Source organism: Bombina bombina, chromosome 3 (assembly GCF_027579735.1).
Source record: "Bombina bombina isolate aBomBom1 chromosome 3, aBomBom1.pri, whole genome shotgun sequence".
NCBI lineage: Eukaryota > Metazoa > Chordata > Amphibia > Anura > Bombinatoridae > Bombina > Bombina bombina.
Genome location: NC_069501.1, coordinates 448,879,380 through 448,902,390, shown reverse-complemented (window position 1 = coordinate 448,902,390; position 23,011 = coordinate 448,879,380). Strand labels below are relative to the sequence as shown.

General features: G+C 41.4%; 1 protein-coding gene across 1 annotated transcript in view; it reads right to left on the bottom strand.

Annotated features, from left to right (window-relative positions):
• Window positions 1-23,011, bottom strand: part of LOC128653414 (membrane cofactor protein) — a 433,404-nt gene that overhangs the window by 43,961 nt on the left and 366,432 nt on the right. The window contains exon 9 of the mRNA XM_053706682.1: window positions 9,874-10,050. Coding sequence (XP_053562657.1) covers window positions 9,874-10,050 — 177 coding nt within the window. The remainder of the gene's footprint in view (window positions 1-9,873; window positions 10,051-23,011) is intronic.

The window sequence follows — 23,011 nt, the reverse complement described above, 5'->3', positions numbered from 1 at the left end:
GGAGATCACTGCATTCAATAGGCAATACTCTCCTCACATCCCTCTGACATTCACTGCACGCTGAGAGGAAAACCGGGCTCCAACTTGCTGCGGAGCGCATATCAACGTAGAATCTAGCACAAACTTACTTCACCACCTCCCTTGGAGGCAAAGTTTGTAAAACTGATTTGTGGGTGTGGTGAGGGGTGTATTTATAGGCATTTTAAGGTTTGGGAAACTTTGCCCCTCCTGGTAGGAATGTATATCCCATACGTCACTAGCTCATGGACTCTTGTTAATTACATGAAAGAAACAGGCTGATAAGACATACTGTGTGTTAATTAAAACAAAGAGCTGTCCAATGGTTGTTAGATGTAAATTGTACCTCCTAGTGATGGTTAACTATATGTGGTTAGAGCTGACAGTTATGTTGATAGTCAAAATACCGTAGGGATAGACTGACCAGAAAGAAAGGATCTACAGGCCTGGAGCAAATAAAATCTGTTGAGAGCTAAATTAATTAAGAGCTAAACTGCAGTAAGATGTAAGTCCCACCGTCACAAACAGTTAGACCTCGTCTCCTGGGCATGGGCCCTATACCCAGAGACAGGTAGATTAATTATGAGATTAAATAGGTCCTAGTGATGGAACATTCTGTGTTTGGAACCTGTAACATAACAATTATCTCCCCAAAGTAGTACTGTATAGTTTAAGTATGTCAGTAATACATTTGTAGTTAAGATAGATTCACCTGGGTAAGGGTACATGCATAAAAGTTAGACCGGCCATCTAAAATATAAAGTAAGTGGAAGCCTCAACATTAAAATTTACGTATTAGACATGTCTAAAGACAGAGTCCATCTTAGTAAACATGGGAACTTCTGTAAAAATAAAGCAACATGCAACCAGAGTATAATAAGTAAATAATACAGACAACTAATTTAAGCCATAGAGAGCTATGAAAAAAACAAGACAGTCATTTACATCTAGCCTGCATATAGAGAATAACCCAGCATTTTCCTTTAGTGAGTATTTCCACTGTTAGTGAGATGCTATAAGTGAGGGGTTAATCCGCACTCATAAGCCCAAAGAGGACTAGAAAAGTTTTGGGAAATACATAAGTAACATACTACTTTTCATCTAATGACCTGAAATTAATGCTATGATCTACGGTATAACTTATTGTCATAAAGAACTCTCAGGCAACACAAATCTATAATACTTAATAAGGCACACAAAATAATGTAGCTGTGCAAAAGAAAAAGTAAGATCCCTATGCATAGGAAAAAGATAAACAACCACAACTTTCAAACGCGAAAGGAAGAACATATTCAATGTTGGCTACCCTGATCTGTAACTTCTATCAGGGACAAACTCAAAGACGGGGGCAGTTGCGCATAGGAAACAGCAAGATGGTGTGTGTCAATGTCCAGGCTATTGTGCAACACCTTTTGGCACAGAACCCACTAATGTCAAGTTTATCCTGCTTCATAGTAGGTCAGGTTTATAACAAATCTAGTCTTTTCCAACGTGTACAGCTTGAGACGCCATAAAATAAGAGCTAGTGTTATTTTGGGCAAGATCCACTTCGTGAGAGTGCCTCCTCTGTCCATCAGCTCTCTCAGTATATCTTTAGGCAGGGCAGATATAATTTGGAGGTCGGCAGGACCGTGTACGTAGTCTGCAGGTCGTTCCCTCGTGTGAGTGGACACGGTAACAGGATATACCTGGCAGTCATTCAGCGGATGCTGAGGCTTTAAGCTGGGATGTTCCACTCCATTCAGAAGGCATAATCTCTGGCATATTAGACTTATGGTCTCCTTTGCCTAGAGTCCGTTCCCAGTTGCGATACCTGTAAGGTAGTACCCTCATTAACTGAGGACATGTCCTCACTACTAGTATTGCAGCCCTCTTGTGTCCCACTGCAGTGAAACGGTCTGCATCCGGCATCCAGGGGTAAGTGCCTGTAATGCCAAAGAGATTTAGGCGGTCCGTGACAGTTGGTATGTCAGCAGTGACCGTACATTGTGTACACAATGCTGTTGCTTCTGGAACGGGAGGGACAAGACAGATACCTAAACGGAAGGCACCACTGCTTGAAGAACTTTTCTCCCAAAAATAGTATGAAGGGAGGACAAAGTCACAGCCTTACAAATCTGTTCAACAGAAGCATCGTTTTTAAAAGCCCATGTGGAAGCCACCGCTCTAGTAGAATGAGCTGTAATTGTTTCAGGAGGCTGCTGTCCAGCAGTCTCGTATGCCAAACGGATGATGCTTTTCAGCCAAAAAGAAAGAGAGGTAGCCGTAGCTTTTTGACCCCTACGCTTTCCAGAATAAACAACAAAGAGAGAAGATGTTTCACGGAAATCCTTGGTCGCTTGTAAGTAAAACTTCAAGGCACGAACCACGTCCAAGTTATGTAACAGACGCTCCTTCTTAGAAGAAGGATTAGGACATAGAGAAGGAACAACAATTTCCTGATTAATATTCTTATTTGAAACAACCTTAGGAAGGAATCCAGGTTTAGTACGCAAAGCCACCTTATCAGAATGGAATATAAGATAAGGCGAGTCGCATTGTAACGCAGAAAGCTCAGAAATTCTTTGAGCAGAAGAGATAGCAACTAAAAACAAAACTTTCCAAGATAAAAGCTTAATATCTATGGAATGCATGGGTTCAAACGGCAGAGAATTTAGATTTGGATGTTGGAACGGACCTTGAATAAGAAGGTCCTGTCTCAGTGGCAGTTTCCATGGTGGCAGAGATGACATTTCCATTAGATCTGCATACCAAGTCCTGCGTGGACACGCAGGCGCTATCAAGATTACCGAAGCCCTCTCCTGTTTGATTCTGGCAATCAGACGAGGCAGGAGAGGAAAAGGAGGAAACACATAAGCCAGGTTGAACGACCAAGGTGCTACTAGAGCATCTATCAGTACTGCTTGGGGATCCCTTGATCTGGGCCCGTAACAAGGAAGTTTGGCATTCTGACGAGATGCCATAAGATCCAATTCCGGTGTGCCCCATTGACGAATCGATGCCGCAAACACCTCCGGATGTAGCTCCCACTCCCCCGGATGAAAAGTCTGACGACTTAGAAAATCCGCTTTCCAGTTCTCTACTCCTGGGATATAGATTGCTGATAGATGGCACGAGTGAGTCTCTGCCCATCGATTATCTTGGAAACTTCCATCATTGCTAGAGAACTCTTTGTTCCCCCTTGATGATTGATATATGCTACAGTCGTGATATTGTCAGACTGAAATCTTATGAATTTGGCCGAGGCCAGCTGAGGCCACGCTTGAAGCGCGTTGAATATTGCCCTCAGTTCCAGAATATTGATTGGAAGTAGGGACTCCTCCTGAGTCCAAACACCCTGAGCCTTCAGGGAATTCCAGACTGCACCCCAGCCCAAGAAGCTGGCGTCCGTCGTCACTATGACCCATGCTGGTCTGCGGAAGCACATTCCCTGGGACAGATGATCCTGTGACAACCACCAAAGAAGAGAGTCTCTGGTTTCTAGATCCAGATTTATCTGAGGAGATAAATCCGCATAATCCCCATTCCACTGTCTGAGCATGCACAGTTGCAGTGGTCTGAGATGTAAGCGAGCAAACGGAACAATGTCCATTGCCGCTACCATTAATCCGATGACCTCCATACACTGCGCCACTGATGGCCGAGGAGTGGACTGAAGTGTCCGGCAAGTAGTTAAGATCTTTGACTTTCTGATCTCCGTCAGAAATAGTTTCATGTCTACTGAGTCTATCAGAGTTCCTAGGAATTGAACTCTTGGTCAGTGGAACTAGTGAACTCTTTTGTATATTCACCTTCCACCTGTGAGTTCTTAGAAAAGCCAACACAATGTCCGTGTGAGATTTGGTTAGCTGGTAAATTGATGCCTGAATCAAAATATCGTCCAGATAGGGCGCCACTGCTATGCCCCGCGGCCTTAGGGTCGCCAGAAGGGACCCTAGCACCTTTGTGAAGATTCTGGGAGCTGTGGCCAACCCGAAAGGAAGGGCCACAAACTGGTAGTGTTTGTCCAGGAAGGCGAACCTGAGAAACTGGTGATGATCTCTGTGGATAGGAATGTGAAGATACGCATCCTTTAAGTACACGGTAGTCATATATTGACCCTCCTGGATCATTGGTAAAATAGTTTGAATGGTCTCCATCTTGAATGATGGGACTCTGAGAAATTTGTTTAGGCATTTGAGATCTAAAATCGGTCTGAAGGTTCCCTCTTTTTTGGGAACCACGAACAGATTTGAGTAAAATCCCTGCCCCTGTTCTAGTTTTGGAACTGGACAGATTACACCCATGGTATATAGGTCTTTTACAAAGCATAAGAACGCCTCTCTTTTTGTCTGGTCTACAGACAAACGTGAAAGATGAAATCTCCCTCTTGGGAGAAAATCCTTGAATTCTAGTCGATACCCCGGGTCACGATTTCTAATGCCCATGGATCCTGAACGTCCCTTGCCCAAGCCTGAGCGAAGAGAGAAAGTCTGCCCCCTACTAGATCCGGTCCCGGATCGGAGGCTGCCCCTTCATGCTGTCTTGGTAGCAGCAGCGGGCTTCTTGGCCTGTTTACCTTTATTCCAGGTTTGGTTAGGTCTCCAGACTGACTTGGATTGTGCAAAATTCCCCTCCTGCTTTGTGGCGGAAGAGGAAGTAGAGGGTCCACCTTTAAAGTTTCGAAAGGAACGAAAATTATTTTGTTTGGCCCTCATTTTAACCGTCTTGTCCTGAGGAAGGGCATGGCCTTTACCTCCAGTAATGTCGGAAATGATCTCCTTCAGTTCAGGCCCGAATAGGGTCTTACCTTTGAAAGGAATAGTTAACAGCTTAGATTTTGATGACACATCAGCAGACCAAGACTTAAGCCATAACGCTCTACGCGCTAAAATGGCAAAGCCTGCATTTTTTGCCGCTAACTTAGCCATTTGAAAAGCGGCATCTGTAATAAAAGAATTAGCTAGCTTGAGAGCCTTAATTCTATCCAAAATATCATCTAATGGGGTCTCAAACGTAAGACTCCTCTAGAGCCTCAAACCAAAAAGCTGCTGCAGTAGTTACTGGAACAATGCACGCTATAGGTTGTAGAAGAAAACCCTGATGAATAAACAATTTCTTTAACAGACCCTCTAATTTTTTATCCATAGGATCTTTGAAAACACAACTGTCCTCAATAGGTATAGTTGTACGCTTAGCCAGGGTAGAAATAGCTCCCTCCACCTTAGGGACCGCCTGCCAGGAATCCCGAATGGTGTCAGATATGGGAAACATTTTCTTAAAAGTAGGAGGGGGAGAGAACGGAATGTCTGGTCAATCATCCAGAGTCGCTAAAACCTCCCGGAGTAACAGGCGGAGGTGTTCAAGCTTAAATTTAAAGGCCGTCACATCTGAGTCTGTTAGAGGGAACATCTTTCCTGAGTCTGAAAGCTCTTCCTCAGACAGTAAATCCCTCACCTCCAATTCAGAACACTGTGAGGGTACATCGGAGATGGCCAATAAAGCGTCAGAGGGCTCAGCATTTACTCTAATACCTGACCTACTGCGCTTACCCTGTAAACCTAGACAATACCACTGTAAGGGTAGTAGACATTACTGCAGCCATATCCTGCAGGGTAAAAGAATTAGACACACTAGAAGTACTTGGCGTCGCTTGAGCGGGCATTAAAGGTTGTGACACTTGTGGAGAATTAGATGGCATAACCTGATTCTCTTCAGACTGAGAATCATCCTGAGACATACTTTTATCAGCTAAAATATGTTCCTTGCAATGTAAGGCCCTTTCAGTACATGAGGGACACATTTTAAGTGGGGGTTCCACCATGGCTTCTAAACACATAGAGCATTGACTTTCCTCAATGTCAGACATGTTGACCACAAAAAGACTTGAAAACGCTTTATTTAATGAAAAAAACAACAATCTGAAAAAACGGTACTGCGCCTTTAAGAGAAAAAAAGCATACAATTTTTCCAAAACTGCTTTAAAAGGTTTTAACACTCACAATTTTATCATATAAGTGTCTAATCTGGCAGCCTAAGATTGCACCACAAGTAAGGGACTATTAACCCTTTATTAGCAAAAACGTTACCCAAAAAAACGTTATGAGAATAAACTATCAATCCCCTGCACCTCGCCACAGCTCTGCTGTGGCGCCTACCTGCCCTCTCGGGTCTGAGAATTACACTCTCACTTCGATAAGGCTATCTCTTCAGTTGAGGCCCACCGGAGCTGGAGCTTGCTGTCTCTATGTGAAATACAACTGCGCATCTAAGGTGCAAAATTAGGCCCCGTCCATCATACACAATGTCTCAGCCTAGTGAAAAAAACGCTGTAAAGCGTTATAGGAACTAGCCATGCGGGTTTCCATATACCCAGTACAATTTGTCAGCCATGTGAAACCCTCCAGTGCCATCAAACACACAAACGTTAGAATCAGAAAAAAACGTTATTTGCCCCTGCACATAAATCGTTTTCACACAAACATTATGCAACCAGTGCCTTTCAAGTTATAGCCTATAATATAACAGGTCTCAGTAACATCCCTTCATTGCCTGTAGGATTACTGCTTACCTCATGGGAACAATGTCAGCCGGTTCTGAAATACCACAGTCTCTTCAGAAAAAATGTCTGAACATACCTCAATGCTTGTAGCATAAAGACCGTTTCCCCCACTGAAGCTTCTCAAGTACTCCTCAGCCATTCTGTGGGAACTCCTCTGGATCTTAGTAACCACTGCTAAGATCATCAACCTCCAGGCAGAAATCTTCTTTCCAAATGCTGCCTGAGGAAAAATAGCACTCACCGGTACCAATTAAAATAAAAAAGTCTTGCTTGAAGAAAATAAAAACTATCATTTTATCACCTCTTTCACTTTACCTCTTCCTATTACTTAGTATAGGCAAAGAGAATGACTGGGGGATGGAGTCAAGGGAGGAGCTATATAGATAGCTCTGCTGTGGTGCTCTTTGCCACTTCCTGTTAGCAGGAGAATAATATCCCACAAGTAAGGATGAATCCGTGGACTCGTCGTATATAGTAGAAGAAAAAAACAAACAAAAAAAAAAAAACGCTGCCAGTACCAAAAATGGCCACAAATAGGAAGAGGGGGGAGTTTAAGAGAGATGTTGGGGGATTGTGAAGGTTGGGGGGTTAGGGGGTACACCTAGGCAGAAACTATTTATATATATTAAAAAATTGCTTACAAAAAAAAAAAAGGCTTTTATTTTAGTACTGGCAGACTTTCTGCCAGCACTTAAGATGGCGGTAACAATTGTGGTATGGGGAGGGAAGAGAGCTGTTTATGAGGGGTCAGGGAGGGATCAGGGGCTGAGAGGTATCAGGTGGGAGACTGATCTCTACATGGCCTTCTAATTACTAAAAAGCAACGCCAAAGCCATGTACTGTATGTCTGCTATTTCTGAAGAAAGGGGATCCCAAAGAAGCATTTACAACCATTTGTGCCATAATTGCACAAGCTAATTGTAAATAATTTCAGTGAGAAACCTAAAGTTTGTAAATAAGTTTGTGAAAAAGTTACAAAAAAAAAAGGAAATGGAAATCTGCAGCAAAACCACCACCTGCAGTATGTGAAGGGTGCTACCACTTTGAACCCTGGGTCTTCTCTGTGAATTAAGAAGTCACATGGATTTCACAGAGAAGCCCTCTAAAACCAGGATTTCTTACTTCCTGCTGGTGCACAGTGTAAAAGTGTGCAGCTTAAAAGATGCATGGGGGCGGGCACATCATATAGTGGCAATAATTAATAGTAGTGGTGTGCATGAGCGAGAGCTCATTATCAAAAGACACACCAGATTTAAGCAACAGTGTGAGTGCAGGCATGCACACGTCAACTTCCTGTCCAGACTGCAGCCCACTTGTGAGGCGATAATGAATTAAATAAAATGGCTCCAGTAACTCAGTATACCCGAATATGCTGTTTGTATGCGCTCTTACAAAAACCATAGGAAAATTCCCAGACAAATTTAATCCAAATCTAAAACAAACTTTACTGAAAAACTAAGTAAACCAAGTAATAATTACAACAATGTTCATCATCAAAAAATCAGGAATTGGTTTCTGCTTATCGAAGGGATTTCATGAGTGACAAAATATTACCTAGCAAAGAATTACATCTATATGACAAGTGACAACCAGTTTTTACTACATCTTTCAGTTTCTTATATTCGCATGTCCCTCTCGCTGTCAAAATGCAGACACTTCCCCTATCCCCCAGACATTCTGTCGAGGGAACAAGGAACAGTAGGAGAAATATCAGGGTATAAAAGGTGCCAGAAGAAACACATAAATTAGGGGGCCGCCCATCGGAGAAACACGGACGGGAGCCGTGGACTCTCCTTATACAGAAGGAAATTAAATTACCTGGTAAGCATAATTTATGTTTTCCTTCTTAATATAAGGAGAGTCCACAGCTTCATTCCTTACTGTTGGGAAACTCATACCCAAGCTCTAGAGGACACTGAAGGATAACGGGAGGGACAAAAAAAAGAGGCAGACCCTAATCTGAGGGCACCACAGCCTGCAAAACCTTTCTCCCGAAGGCTGCTTCAGCTGAAGCAAAAACATCAAACTTGTAAAATTTTGAAAAAGTGTGTAAGGAGGACCAGGTAGCCACCTTACAAATCTGATCCATAGAGGCCTTGTTCTTAAAGGCCCAAGAGGAAGCCACTGCTCTAGTAGAATGAGCTGTATTTCTCTGAGGAGGTCTATGTCCCGCTGTCTCATAAGCTAAGCGGATAAGGCTCCTCAACCAAAAAGATAAGGAAGTCGAAGACCCTTACGCTTCCCAGAATATGCCACAAACAAGAAAGAAGTTTGTCTAAAATCCTTAGTAGTATGTTCCGTTACCGCATAACAACAGTCTATGAGCCCAAAAATAAATCTCACATATAAAGCAGCATAACATCAAAGTAACACATTTGATTAATCCCCACTGTTCAGTAACCTCCCTCAGGAGATATTAACCCATGATTCTATAAAGATAAAAGAAGCCACACTGTGACCGTCTTCAACAATTTCAATATAAGTAAACATTGAAACTATCTTACCAGAATCTGTGCTGTGGAAAACAAACACAGCCTCTCAAGTGTGAGTGTCTTGTAGCATTGCTCATGACATGGACTTGAGTGAAGAAAGCAGACAGTGAAACTCGTCAACACTAGTTGCTTAAGGAGCTGTTAGCAGGCAGTCTGGATGGGTTTGCAGAAAGACTCTCCCTGCATCTCCAGACTTTCGTCAATGCACTCACTGAGAGGCTGACAAGACTACTTAAAACTCCAGTTCCATATCGAAAGGCATACATCCCTCCTGAGGAACAAATCCGAAATCTTCTGACACTTCTCTGCCATCCTCCTGTGACAAAAGGCAAAGAATGACTGGGGGATAGGGGAAGTGGGAGAGGTATTTAAGCCTTTGGCTGGGGTGTCTTTGCCTCTTCCTGGTGGCCAGGTTCAGTATTTCCCAACAGTGAGGAATGAAGCCATGGACTCTCCTTATATTAAGGAAAGCTAATAAAATGCCCACATTTTAGTTTAATATTTGCTTTAACATGTTTTGCAGTGTATGGCTGAATCAGTAAATTAGGTTTTGGAGCAACTGTTTAATGTCCTTTTAATTTAAGGTAAAAAAGTATTGGAAGGAGTATAATCCCAGCATCCTCACAAATTAACTACTATTTAAAGGTTATGTCTCAATCATTTTCTTAAAATAAAAAATGTGGTGGAGACAATGAATAGCAAATCTTTCATATCCATAACTCTGCTTATTACATATAACAAGCAACACTACTGATTTAGAAGTAAGAATGTGTTTCAGCATAATAATGAATTGTGTACTGTTGGATTATTCTAGGAATTTACCTTCACATTTAGGTAGTGGAGGATTCCACTGGTTAACTCTGCAGGTAGAAGTGCTGGATCCTTCAAGAATGAAGCCCTCGCTGCATGTGATTGTTACAACATCACCCTCTCTGTAATGACCAGTAATTTCTGGCAATTTCTCTGAATTAGGAACAACTGGATCTGGGCAGATATCCCCTAGGAATAAATAAATAAAACCTGGTTAAAAAAAATTGTTAAAGACAGATGGACTATTTTATTCACTATATTTGTGACTTCGGACCTGCTCTCAGCTCAAGAAATATTATCTAAATAGTGCAGTCAGTATTACAAGATCCATCAAAGAATTTTAGCAAGGCAAATGTTAACTTGAAAACATTATATATATATATATATATATATATATATATATATATATATATATATATATATATATATATAATACCCCCCCCCCACATATGGATATTTTTAAAGGGACATTGTAATAAAATGTCCTATACATGAAAGTGCAACAATTCAATATTAAATCTATATTTAAAGAGACAATGTATTCCCACAAGTAGTTGTGTAGATGGTAATTTTAACAGGCAAAACCAGATATTTCAAATGACAAAATGAAGGTAAAGGAGTTATCTGTAAACAATGTAATACACTCTAGATTGTAAATTCCCACCGGAATAGGGCCCTCAATCCCTCCTGTATGTGTTTGTAAATTTTGTCCTGTATCTTACAAGTCTTGTATTGTTTTATTTAAATGAATTGTATCCATGGACAGCGCTGCGGAATATGTTGGCGCTTAATAAATAAAGTATAATAATAATAATACACTCCAACTGGTAAAATGGATAATTGAAAACACACAAAAAAGGTAAAAACGTTTACAGTACAGTGCATTATCGAAGGCCTGCAGAGAATAATAATAATAAATAATAATTATCATTGCACTGATACTATGGCCATTCCAGGGCTGGATAAAAAATGTTAAAATTTAGGAGCCAGCCCAAACAAATCAGGAGCCAGATATTTTTGGACACATATAGGTAAGGCAGAAAAAAATTGCTTGCAGGCTACAGTTAGTGTGCCACTCATAATCTAGTCCTATATATCTAACTATTAAGATTTCACCCTTTAAGTTTATTTATTACATTTTGTAAGGCAATATTTTTTTTTTTTACAATTGACACAATATACTCTAAAACTCCAAACCTATTAACCCTTCATGTTCTAGATACTGTCATGTCAAACAGACAAAATCAGAGCTTCTATACCACTAAGGTATATAATGTGCATACCCACAGCCTTAATGCCTCAACAGTCTTTTCCGGGCTTCAGCTAACCATGCTACTGTGTGCTGAGGAAAGCCTAGGACACCAGGGCTCACACATTCTTACAGCATTTATTTGTGCACAGGATAACACTGGCCCATCGGTCTTGCTATAGCCGACATTGTAGGGTTTGCTGGGTCCCTTTTAGCACAAGGGAGTACAGGGTGTGCCCATCTTTCAGTGCATGTTTACTCATCTCTCCAGATCCAGGGGAGCCAGTTGGGTGAAGGAGTCACATGCACCACACCAAAAACAGTAGCGCCTCTAATCCATAGGTAGACACGAAGGAAAAAAAAGTCCAAAAGACATTTGCAGTGAAGGAAACGAATATCTCTTCAGCCCAGAGATGGTGGAAAAAACAAAATGTATTCTTACCTGATAAATTTATTTCTTGACAAGGTGAATCCACGGATCATCTTAATTACTGTTGGAAATAGCACTCCTGACCAGCAGGAGGAGGCAAAGAGCACCACAGCAAAGCTGTTAAATACCACTCCCTTACCCACAAACCCAGTCATTCGACCAAAGGGAAAAGAGAAAGGAAGTAATATAAGGTGCAGAGGTACCTGAGGTTTATAGAAAAACGTAAATTTATGCTTACCTGATAAATTAATTTCTTCTATGGTACGACGAGTGCACAGATTCATCCTTTACTTGTGGGATATTATCCTCCTGCTAACAGGAAGTGGCAAAGAGCACCACAGCAGAGCTGTCTATATAGCTCCTCCCTTAGCTCCACCCCCCAGTCATTTGACCGAAGGTACAGGAAGAAAAAGGAGAAACTACAAGGTGCAGAGGTGACTGAAGTTTAAAATAAAAAAAATATAATCTGTCTTAAAATGACAGGGTGGGCCGTGGACTCGTCGTACCATAGAAGAAGTTAATTTATCAGGTAAGCATAAATTTACGTTTCTTCTATAAGGTACGACGAGTCCACAGATTCATCCTTTACTTGTGGGATACAATACCAAAGCTACAGGACACGGATGAACGGGAGGGACAAGACAGATGGTTAAACAGAAGGCACCACTGCTTGAAGAACTTTTCTATTTTATCACCTCTTTCACTTTACCCTTCCTAGTACTTAGAGTAGGCAAAGAGAATGACTGGGGGGTGGAGCTAAGGGAGGAGCTATATAGACAGCTCTGCTGTGGTGCTCTTTGCCACTTCCTGTTAGCTGGAGGATAATATCCCACAAGTAAAGGATGAATCTGTGGACTCGTCGTACCTTATAGAAGAAATAAACTGTCTAAAAATACAGGGCGGGCCGTGGACTCACTGTGTCAAGAAATAAATAAATTTATCATGTAAGAATACATTTTGTTATTTTTCTAATGACACGGTGAGTCTACGGATCATCTTAATTATTACTGGGAACCAATACCCAAGCTAGAGGACACAGATAATAAGGGAGGGACAAGACAGATAACCTAAACAGAAGGCACCACTGTTTGAAGAACCTTTCTCCCAAAAGAAGCCTCAGCTGAAGCAAAAGTATAAAATTTGTAAAATTTAGAAAAAGTGTGTAAAGATGACCAAGTGGCAGCCTTGCAAATCTGATCTACAGAAGCTCAATTTCTGAAAGCGCAAGAAGATGAAACAGCCATCGTGGAATGAGCCGTGATTTTCTCAGGAGGCTGCTGACCAGCAGTCTCATATGCCAAGTGAATAACACTCCTCAACCAACAAGAAAGAAGTAGCAGTAGCTTTCTGACCCTTACGCTTCCCAGAAAAAAAAACAAATGAAGAAGAAGACTGACGAAAATCCTTAGTCGCCTGTAAATAATATTTAAATGCATGAACTACATTAATAATCTTATCCGAAACAACCTTGGGAAGGAAACCTAGGGCAGTACGCAGAACTACCTTATCAGAATGAAAAATAAGGAAAGGAGATTCACACTGCAACGCTGAAAGCTCCGAAACTCTTCGAGCCGAAGAGATAGCAACTAAAAACAAAACCTTCCAGGATAACAACTTAATATCCCAAGAATGCAGAGGCTCAAACGGAGCCTGTTGAAGAACTAAGAACTAAATTAAGACTCCAAGGAGGAGTCGCAAACTTAAACATAGGCCGGATTCTAACCAAGGCCTGACAATAAGACTGAACGTCTGGCACATCCTCCAAATGCTTGTACAACAAAATAGATAAAGCAGAAATTTGACCCTTCTGAGTACTTGCAGATAAAACCTTCTCCAGACCCTCCTGGAGAAAAGACAAAATCCTAGGAATCCTAACTCTACACCAAGAGAAGCCCCTGGATTCACACCAATACAGATATTTACGCCATATCTTATAATAAATTCTTCTAGTCACAGGCTTACGCGCCTGAATCATAGTCTCAATAACCGACCGACCGAAAAACCACGCTTGGATAAAATCAAGCGTTCAATCACCAGCCAGTCAGCTTCAGAGAAACAAGATTTGGATGAAGGAAGGGGCCCTGAAGTAGAAGGTCCTTCCTTAACGGAAGACTCCAAGGTGGGGAGGATGACATCTCCACCAGATCTGCATACTAGATTCTGCGAGGCCACACCGGTGCAATGAGAATAACTGACGCCCTCTCTTGTCTGATCCGAGCAATGACCAGAGGAAGAAGAGCAAACAGAGGAAACACGTATGCCAGACTGAACTTCCAAGGAACTGCTAACGCATCTATCAGTACAGCCTGAGTATCCCTTGACCTCAATCCGTACTTCGGAAGCTTGGCATTGTGACGAGATGCCATAAGATCCAATTCCGGTTGACCCCATTTGACAAACTGGAAAACACCTCCGGATGAAGTTCCCACTCCCCCGGATGAAAAGACTGTCTGCTCAGAAAATCGGCTTCCCAATTGTCCACCCCTGGAATGTGGATCGCAGATAGAAAGCAGTTGTGAGCCTCCGCCCACTGCATAATTTTGGCGACTTCTGTCATAGCCAGGGAACTCCAAGTTCCTCCCTGATGATTGATGTAAGCCACTGACGTAATGTTGTCCGACTAAAACCTGATAAACTCGGTTGAAGCTAACTGAGGCCAGGCCAGAAGAGCATTGAAGATCGCCCTCAGCTCTAGAATATTTATGGGAAGAACCGATTCCTCCCGGGTCCACAGACCCTGAGCCTTCAGCGAACCCCAGACAGCTCCCCAACCCAGCAGACTGGCATCTGGGGTCATGATCACCCAGGTAGGCCGGCAAAAACAGGTTCCCTGGGAGAGAAGATCCTGAGACAACCACCACGGAAGAGAATCTCTTGCAGCCTGATCTAGAATAATCTTTGGGGACAGATCCGTGTAATCCGTGTACCACTGTCTGAGATGCATAACTGCAGAGGACTGAGATATGGAACTGAGCAAACGAAATGATGTCCATGACTGAAACCATCAGACCAATAACCTCCATACACTAGGCCACCGACGGCCGAGGAGAGGATTGAAGAGCAAGGCACGAATTTAACATTTTTGATTTCCTTGCTTGTGTCAAAAAAAAAATAATCTCTAGAGAACCTATAATAGTCCCCAAGAATACCACTCTTGTAACCGGAATCAAGGAACTTTTTCCTAAATTCACCTTCCAACCGTGGGAGCGCAGAAAATACAACAACAACTCTGTGTGGGAGCTTGCTAGTTTAAAAGATGGCGCCTGAACTAGAATGGAGTCCAGATAAGGTGCTACCGCAACCCCCTGCAATCTGAGCACTGCCAACAATGCTCCCAGGACCTTTGAGAACACCCTGGGAGCTGTTGCAATACCAAAAGGAAGAGCCACAAACTGAAAATGCTTGTCTAGGAAAGCAAATCTCAGAAACTTGTGATGTTCCTTGTGGATGGGAATATGCAGATACGTATCCTTCAGATCTACTGTAGTCATGAAATGACCCTCTTGAACCCGAGGAAGAATTGACCAAATAGTTTCCATCTTGAAAGACGGGACTCTGAGAAACTTGTTTACACACTTGAGATCTAGGATGGGTCTGAAAGTTCCCTCCTTTTTGGGAACGATAAACAGATTGGAATAGATCTGGAACATCTCAAACCCAGGCTTGAGTGAAAAAAGAAAGCCTTCCCCCCACGCGATCCATTCCCGGATCGGGGCAGCCCCTTCATGCTGACTGAGTCAGCAACAGGCTTCTTAGAGTGCTTCCCTTTGCTCCAGGACTGGGACTTGGGCTGATCCTGCTCGGAGGAGGAAGAGGAAGACTTACCAGAGAAGTTATGAAAGGAAAGAAAATTACTCTGACAAACCTTCTGTTTATTTCTCTTATCCTGAGGGAGAGAATGCCCCTTCCCTCCCGTAATATCAGAAATAATCTCAGCCAAATCCGGCCCAAACAAGGTCTTACCCTTGTAAGGAATACACAAAAGCTTAGATTTAGATGATACATCCGCAGACCAGGACTTAAAACAGCAAAGCCAGAAACCTTTGCTCTCAACTTAATAACCTGTAAAGAAGCATCCGCAATAAAAGAATTGGCCAATTTTAAACCCTTAATTCTATCTTGAATCTCCTCAAGAGGAGTATCCTGCTGAATAGATTCAGACAACGCATCAAACCAATATGCAGCCGAACTGGTAACCGCAGCAATAGACACAGCAGGCTGCCATTGGAACCCCTGGTGAACATACATGCTTTTAAGCAAAGCTTCCAACTTCTTATCTATAGGATCCTTAAAAGAACAACTATCCTCAATAGGAATAGTGGTCCTCTTGGCCAAGGTGGAAATTGCCCCCTCCACCTTGGGAACCGTCTGCCAAGTCTCCTTAATAGAATCAGCAATAGGAAACATTTTCCTAAAAATTGGAGAAGTCGAAAAAGGAATCCCAGGCTTCTCCCATTCCCGTGCAATAATCTCTGAAACACGATCTGGAACAGGAAAAACTTCTACCACGGAAGGAACATCAAAAAACTTATTAAGTTTACTAGACTTCTTAGGAGAAACTATAACCGTTGCGTCAGAGTCATCCAAGGTGGCCAAAACATCCTTAAGTAACAAACGGAGGTGTTCAAGCTTAAACCTGAAAGAAACAACCTCAGAATCAGAGGAAGGAATTAAACTGTCTGAATCTGAAATTTCGCCTTCAGACGCCACCAAAGTATCTTCGTCCTCAGACCTATGGGAAGAAACATGTGACATAACTGCAAAAGAATTAGAAACCTTAAATCTCCTTTTACGCTTCCCCTGCAACACAGGAAAAGCGGACAAAGCCTCGGATACTGCAGAGGATATATGAGTAGCTATATCTTGCAAAGAAAAACCAACCTGAGACGAACCACAGGGCACTGCATGAGACGAGGATAAAGATTGGGATGATTGGGGAGAAAGCTGCGGTATAGCTTGAACAACAGTCTCCTTAGAAAATGAAGGCTCTGAATCAAAAAGCCTATACCTGTAATGTAATATTCTCTCAATACATGAGGAAGAGAAAGGGATAGGTGGCTCTACATTAGCATCTAAACATAACGTGCAAGTAACAGCTTGCAGGTCCTCTTGTTCCATCTTTAGCAAACACAAAAATATGATACTAATAAAAAAATGTAACAGCTAAAAAATAACGTTACTGTTACTTTAAGAAAAAAGTTAACCAAAAAAATGTCACGCAAAAAAGAAAAACCTAAACCCCTGCTGCACCTCTACAAGCCTAGCTGAGGTGCTTACCTGACCTCCACACAAACCAGAGAATGAAAACAATCCAGACTCCCCACTGCCAGCACCCGCTCTCCGTTCTGTCAAACTCACACCACGGAACAGGAGCTGACAGCGTGTCACTTCCTGCAACTCAGAAGTGATTAGAAAAGAGCGTGCAAAACTTGCGCCGAATAAACTCCGCCCATCGTGGGCGTATACAACCACCTCCCGGCCGACATGACAGTACACTCAGCAAACAGCCGTCGGGACTAAAAGAAACTGCAAGCCCATCAAGCAGTCCTGAAACTATACACAGCACATGCCGTAAAAAGAAAAACAGCACCACTGTAACTAAAAGCAGCACACACTGTAGAGTGAAAATCAGCACTCTTAATAAAAACAAAACAGAGCCATAATTCCCTTAACAGTGCCCCACAAAAACTGCCACAAGGTAAAAAACTGCATGCAAGCAGGAATAAAACCCCAAAAATTAACCCAATAAGTGCCACTTTCTGCTCCAAACAGCACTTACCTTCATAACCATCTGCCCGGCAGCAGGGCAGCTCACAAAGTTTGAGAGGCAAAACTCCTCACATGGACCTGTGGAAACAGAAAAGACTGAGTAAACCTACTCAGGCTTTTAAAGAAGGGCAGCACAAACTACTTGGGATGCACAGTGGGGATTATAACCAACAAGTTCCCAAATGATTAAAAGCCACCACTGCTCTACTGAAGAGACTGACATGAATTACGGCTAAACCCAAAACACCAGAGCAAACTTGCTCTGCTAAAAAAACCAAACAAACAAAAAAACCCTCTTGATTGAAGAATCAGACACCTAACGTTACCACTCTTTGCAACTGATACAAGCAAAGAGAATGGCTGGGGGTTTTGGGTAAGGGAGTGGTAATTTAACAGCTTTGCTGTGGTGCTCTTTGCCTCCTCCTGCTGGTCAGGATTGATATTCCCAACAGTAATTAAGATGATCCGTGGACTCACTGTGTCATTAGAATGAAATAGCAGCAAGCTGCACACTCACTACTCAACACCAATCATCTGAGTAGGTTGTAGCCTGGTGTAACTACACCTACATTAACCCATAATGTAGCTGGTGGGCTGCATGTAATATGGGTGTGTTATAATAAACAAGGCTATATAAATTCTAGTATGCATTTATTGTGATAGAAATCTTTTATAAAAACAAAATTTATACTTGCCTGGTAAATTTCTTTCTTTCCGGACATGGAGAGTCCAAAACATCATTCCAATTACTAGTGGGATATTCAACTCCTGGCCAGCAGGAGGCGGCAAAGATCACCCCAGAAAAGCTGTTAAGTGTAACTGCCTTACCCATAACCCCCAGTCATTCAGCCGAAGGAAATGGAAAAGGAAGAAACACTAGGGTGAAAAGGTGCCTAACGTTTACACAAAAAAACTGCCGAATTATAATTAAAAGAGGGCGGGGTCTTGGACTCCCATGCCCGGAAATAAATAAATTTATCAGGTAAGCATGAATTTGTTTTTCTTTTCTATGACATGGAGAGTCCACAACGTCATTCCAATTACTATTGGGAACCAAAACTCAAGCTAGAGGACACGGAATCAACAGGGAGGGAGAAAAAGAGGCAGGAGGACCTAAACAGAAAGCACCACCACTTGAAGAACCTTTCTCCTAAAAACAGAATTTATGTTTACCTGATAAATTACTTTCTCCAACGGTGTGTCCGGTCCACGGCGTCATCCTTACTTGTGGGATATTCTCTTCCCCAACAGGAAATGGCAAAGAGCCCAGCAAAGCTGGTCACATGATCCCTCCTAGGCTCCGCCTACCCCAGTCATTCGACCGACGTTAAGGAGGAATATTTGCATAGGAGAAACCATATGATACCGTGGTGACTGTAGTTAAAGAAAATAAAATATCAGACCTGATTAAAAAACCAGGGCGGGCCGTGGACCGGACACACCCTTGGAGAAAGTAATTTATCAGGTAAACATAAATTCTGTTTTCTCCAACATAGGTGTGTCCGGTCCACGGCGTCATCCTTACTTGTGGGAACCAATAACAAAGCTTTAGGACACGGATGAAGGGAGGGAGCAAATCAGGTCACCTAAATGGAAGGCACCACGGCTTGCAAAACCTTTCTCCCAAAAATAGCCTCATCTAGGAACTAGTCCATTTTACATAGTGTTTCTGGAATGACCAGATAATCACAATCATCCAAATTGGATAACACCTCCTTAAGCAGAGCGCGGAGATGTTCCAACTTAATTTTAAAAGTAATCACATCAGGTTCAGCTTGTTGAGAAATTTTTCCTGAATCTGAAATTTCTCCCTCAGACAAAACCTCCCTGGCTCCCTCAGACTGGTGTAGGGGCCCTTCAGAAACAAAATCATCAGCGTTCTCATGCTCTTCAGTATTTTCTAAAACAGAGCAGTCGCGCTTTCGCTGATAAGTGGGCATATTGGCTAAAATGTTTTTGATAGAATTATCCATTACAGCCGTTAATTGTTGCATAGTAAGGAGTATTGGCGCGCTAGATGTACTAGGGGCCTCCTGTATGGGCAAGACTGGTGTAGACGAAGGAGGGGATGATGCAGTACCATGCTTACTCCCCTCACTTGAGGAATCATCTTGGGCATCATTTTTTCTAAATTTTTTATGACATAAATCACATCTATTTAAATGAGAAGGAACCTTGGCTTCCCCACATTCAGAACACAGTCTATCTGGTAGTTCAGACATGTTAAACAGGCATAAACTTGATAACAAAGCACAAAAAACGTTTTAAAATAAAACCGTTACTGTCACTTTAAATTTTAAACTGAACACACTTTATTACTGCAATTGCGAAAAAGTATGAAGGAATTGTCCAAAATTCACCAAAATTTCACCACAGTGTCTTAAAGCCTTAAAAGTATTGCACACCAAATTTGGAAGCTTTAACCCTTAAAATAACGGAACCGGAGCCGTTTTTATATTTAACCCCTTTACAGTCCCTGGAATCTGCTTTGCTGAGACCCAACCAAGCCCAAAAGGGAATACGATACCAAATAATGCCTTCAGAAAGACTTTTCTATGTATCAGAGCTCCACACACATGCAGCTGCATGTCATGCTGTTCTCAAAAACAAGTGCGCCATACCGGCGCGAAAATGAGGCTCTGACTATGATTAGGGAAAGCCCCTATAGAATAAGGTGTCTAAAACAGTGCCTGCCGATATTATTTTACAAAAAATACCCAGATTAAATGATTCCTCAAGGCTAAATATGTGTAAATATGATCGATTTAGCCCAGAAAATGTCTACAGTCTTAATAAGCCCTTGTGAAGCCCTTATTTACTATCTGAATAAAAATGGCTTACCGGATCCCATAGGGAAAATGACAGCTTCCAGCATTACATCGTCTTGTTAGAATGTGTCATACCTCAAGCAGCAAAAGACTGCTCACTGTTCCCCCAACTGAAGTTAATTCCTCTCAACAGTCCTGTGTGGAACAGCCATGGATTTTAGTAACGGTTGCTAAAATCATTTTCCTCATACAAACAGAAATCTTCATCTCTTTTCTGTTTCAGAGTAAATAGTACATACCAGCACTATTTTAAAATAACAAACTCTTGATTGAATAATAAAAACTACAGTTAAACACTAAAAAACTCTAAGCCATCTCCTTGGAGATGTTGCCTGTACAACGGCAAAGAGAATGACTGGGGTAGGCGGAGCCTAGGAGGGATCATGTGACCAGCTTTGCTGGGCTCTTTGCCATTTCCTGTTGGGGAAGAGAATATCCCACAAGTAAGGATGACGCCGTGGACCGGACACACCTATGTTGGAGAAAGAAGCCTCAGCTGAGGTACAACAAAAAAGTGAGGGGGCGCCCTATTAGCAAAAAACTAAAACTAAGTGATAATTGAAATACAATGAAGACTGAAGTCTTCTAGTGTGTCATGAGTTTATAGCAATAAATATAAAAGTGTAGTGAATAAGTGAGTATAAAAATGATATTAGTTACTAATAGTGTCAAATGTAATTAGTTATCACTCACAAACTAATAACACTGGTGAGGTCAATAGTCAGCGTCTGTATGTATACATATATATATACATATATACACCCATATAAACGCACACAAAAGTACACAATATAGATATATCTCAAAAACAAATGTGCAATAAAAATAATCACGTTAAATAGTTGAAGAATATAACAAATAATTAAATAAATATTATAAGTGTGTAACAATGCCTTAGGTCAAGAGGCAATATAGTTGTATTAAAGTCTCTGGAGAGGAATATAGGCAGCTATCTGTGCAGATCCAGGCCAGGATCAAGGGATGGCAATCTATAAAAAGAAAAAACAGAAGCGCCACATGGCCCAATATTGTTTGGTCCAATTTTGTAGATCTTGAGATAAATAAACAGACTCACATTTAGAAGAGCACCTCAGTTAGTGCTATAGGGGCAGTCTGGGATCTATTCGGTCACCCAGAAGACCAACTTCCAGCACAGGAACTGATCTCTATGTGAACAGAAAAGAGACACAAGTGCCTATATGGCCTAGTATTGTTGGTACAAGTGAACAAACTCAGATAATGATAAGAGTGGTACTCACAATATGTCAAGCACCTCTTTTGATGCTATAGGAGCATGAAGGGATCAATGCGGTCACCCAACAGACTTATGGCAAGGCATCCAGGAGAAATTTGATGGTTCACAGGATCCCAGGATGATCAAAGTAATGGATATCCTCAGATAAAACAGGTGGAAAAAATTCCAAAAAAGAGAGCAGCAAGTGTTCAAATACTAAAATGGACTTTATTAAAAAAGAATAAAATAACAGGCAACGCGTTTCTCAGCCAATGGCTGTTTCATCAGGCTTCATAAAATGTTTACTGAACACTTGCTAGATATACCTTAAAATCAATTAGGGTGATGGTGTACAGGTGGTGATGGGAGGGGTTAGCTTAATTGTTCATACCCTCATAACCAATCAGACAATACAAAATATAACTTAACTTCATAGCCAATCAGATAATATAGAATGTCATGAAATTATACAATGTACATAAAACCATACAACACATATATAAAAAATCATCCACAACTTACTAGTTAATATTATTCATATAGAATTTCATAAGGCCTATACATAATTTCATAAACTAAAGTTATAAAATCAAAATTTCCTACCTTGTAATAATCCAAACTGTACTAAGTATATGAGTGGCATACATGAGAGAATAATGGAAGCTGTAATAAATCCCAATGTTCATGAGGAGATAGATTAAATGTAATAGAATGTTGCTAACTAATTGCCAAGTGTAGCTAAAGTTGAGCACTATCGAGGACGGCGTCCTAAGACGCTTAGTGCGCATGACTGGACACGATGTGTCAAAGCTATAGGTTGCTTAGCAACCAGTAAGGTTCCTGCGTGTAACCAATAGGCAGAAAGATAGGTGGAAATACGCTCAGTCTACAAACAACTCGGAAGTTTCAACACAATATTAATCATATATCTTATGTGAATGAACATCATGCAGATCGCATACCGCAATGGTGACAGATTAAATAGAACTTATTCACTAAGAACGCACTTCCAATTTAGTAATAAATCCGCTCGATGTTAGACATTTGTGTCCTTGAGCAGCGCTATAGCTGTGTGTGCTCATTAGACGTCTATAGCTAGATGAAATCGCGGTAAACGTCACTAGAACACATGACTCACTACAACCTATCAGATGTGAGAGTCATCTAGTGATAATAGGATAAGCTACACGTCAATCAAACAACATCTGTTTGATGATAGGATAAGGAATCGTATGTAAAATCTATTAATAGATATATAATCTACAAGAGTATAGTGACTACGATTTTTGGAGGATGTAATATCATATCAAACCTATGTCCATAAAGATATAATAATGTAATAGGAATGATATTAATAAAGCTAATAAAACTGCCACCGTAATCGCAGCAATACCAGAACTGATAACCAGAGTCAACTTGCCCATCGTGTCACAGTGTTTCCCAATGGGAGCTCAAAGTCACTCTGAAACTAGCCCAATGTGTCAAAAATTATATTATTGATTTTAGTTAAATACTGAATAGTTGTTCGAAACAATGATACTATACTACATCATCGTGATTCGCACACCTAGCAGGACAAATGACATCTAGCTAGTCAAATCGACCATATGTCTGATATTGGTCAGTATATTTTCTAAATA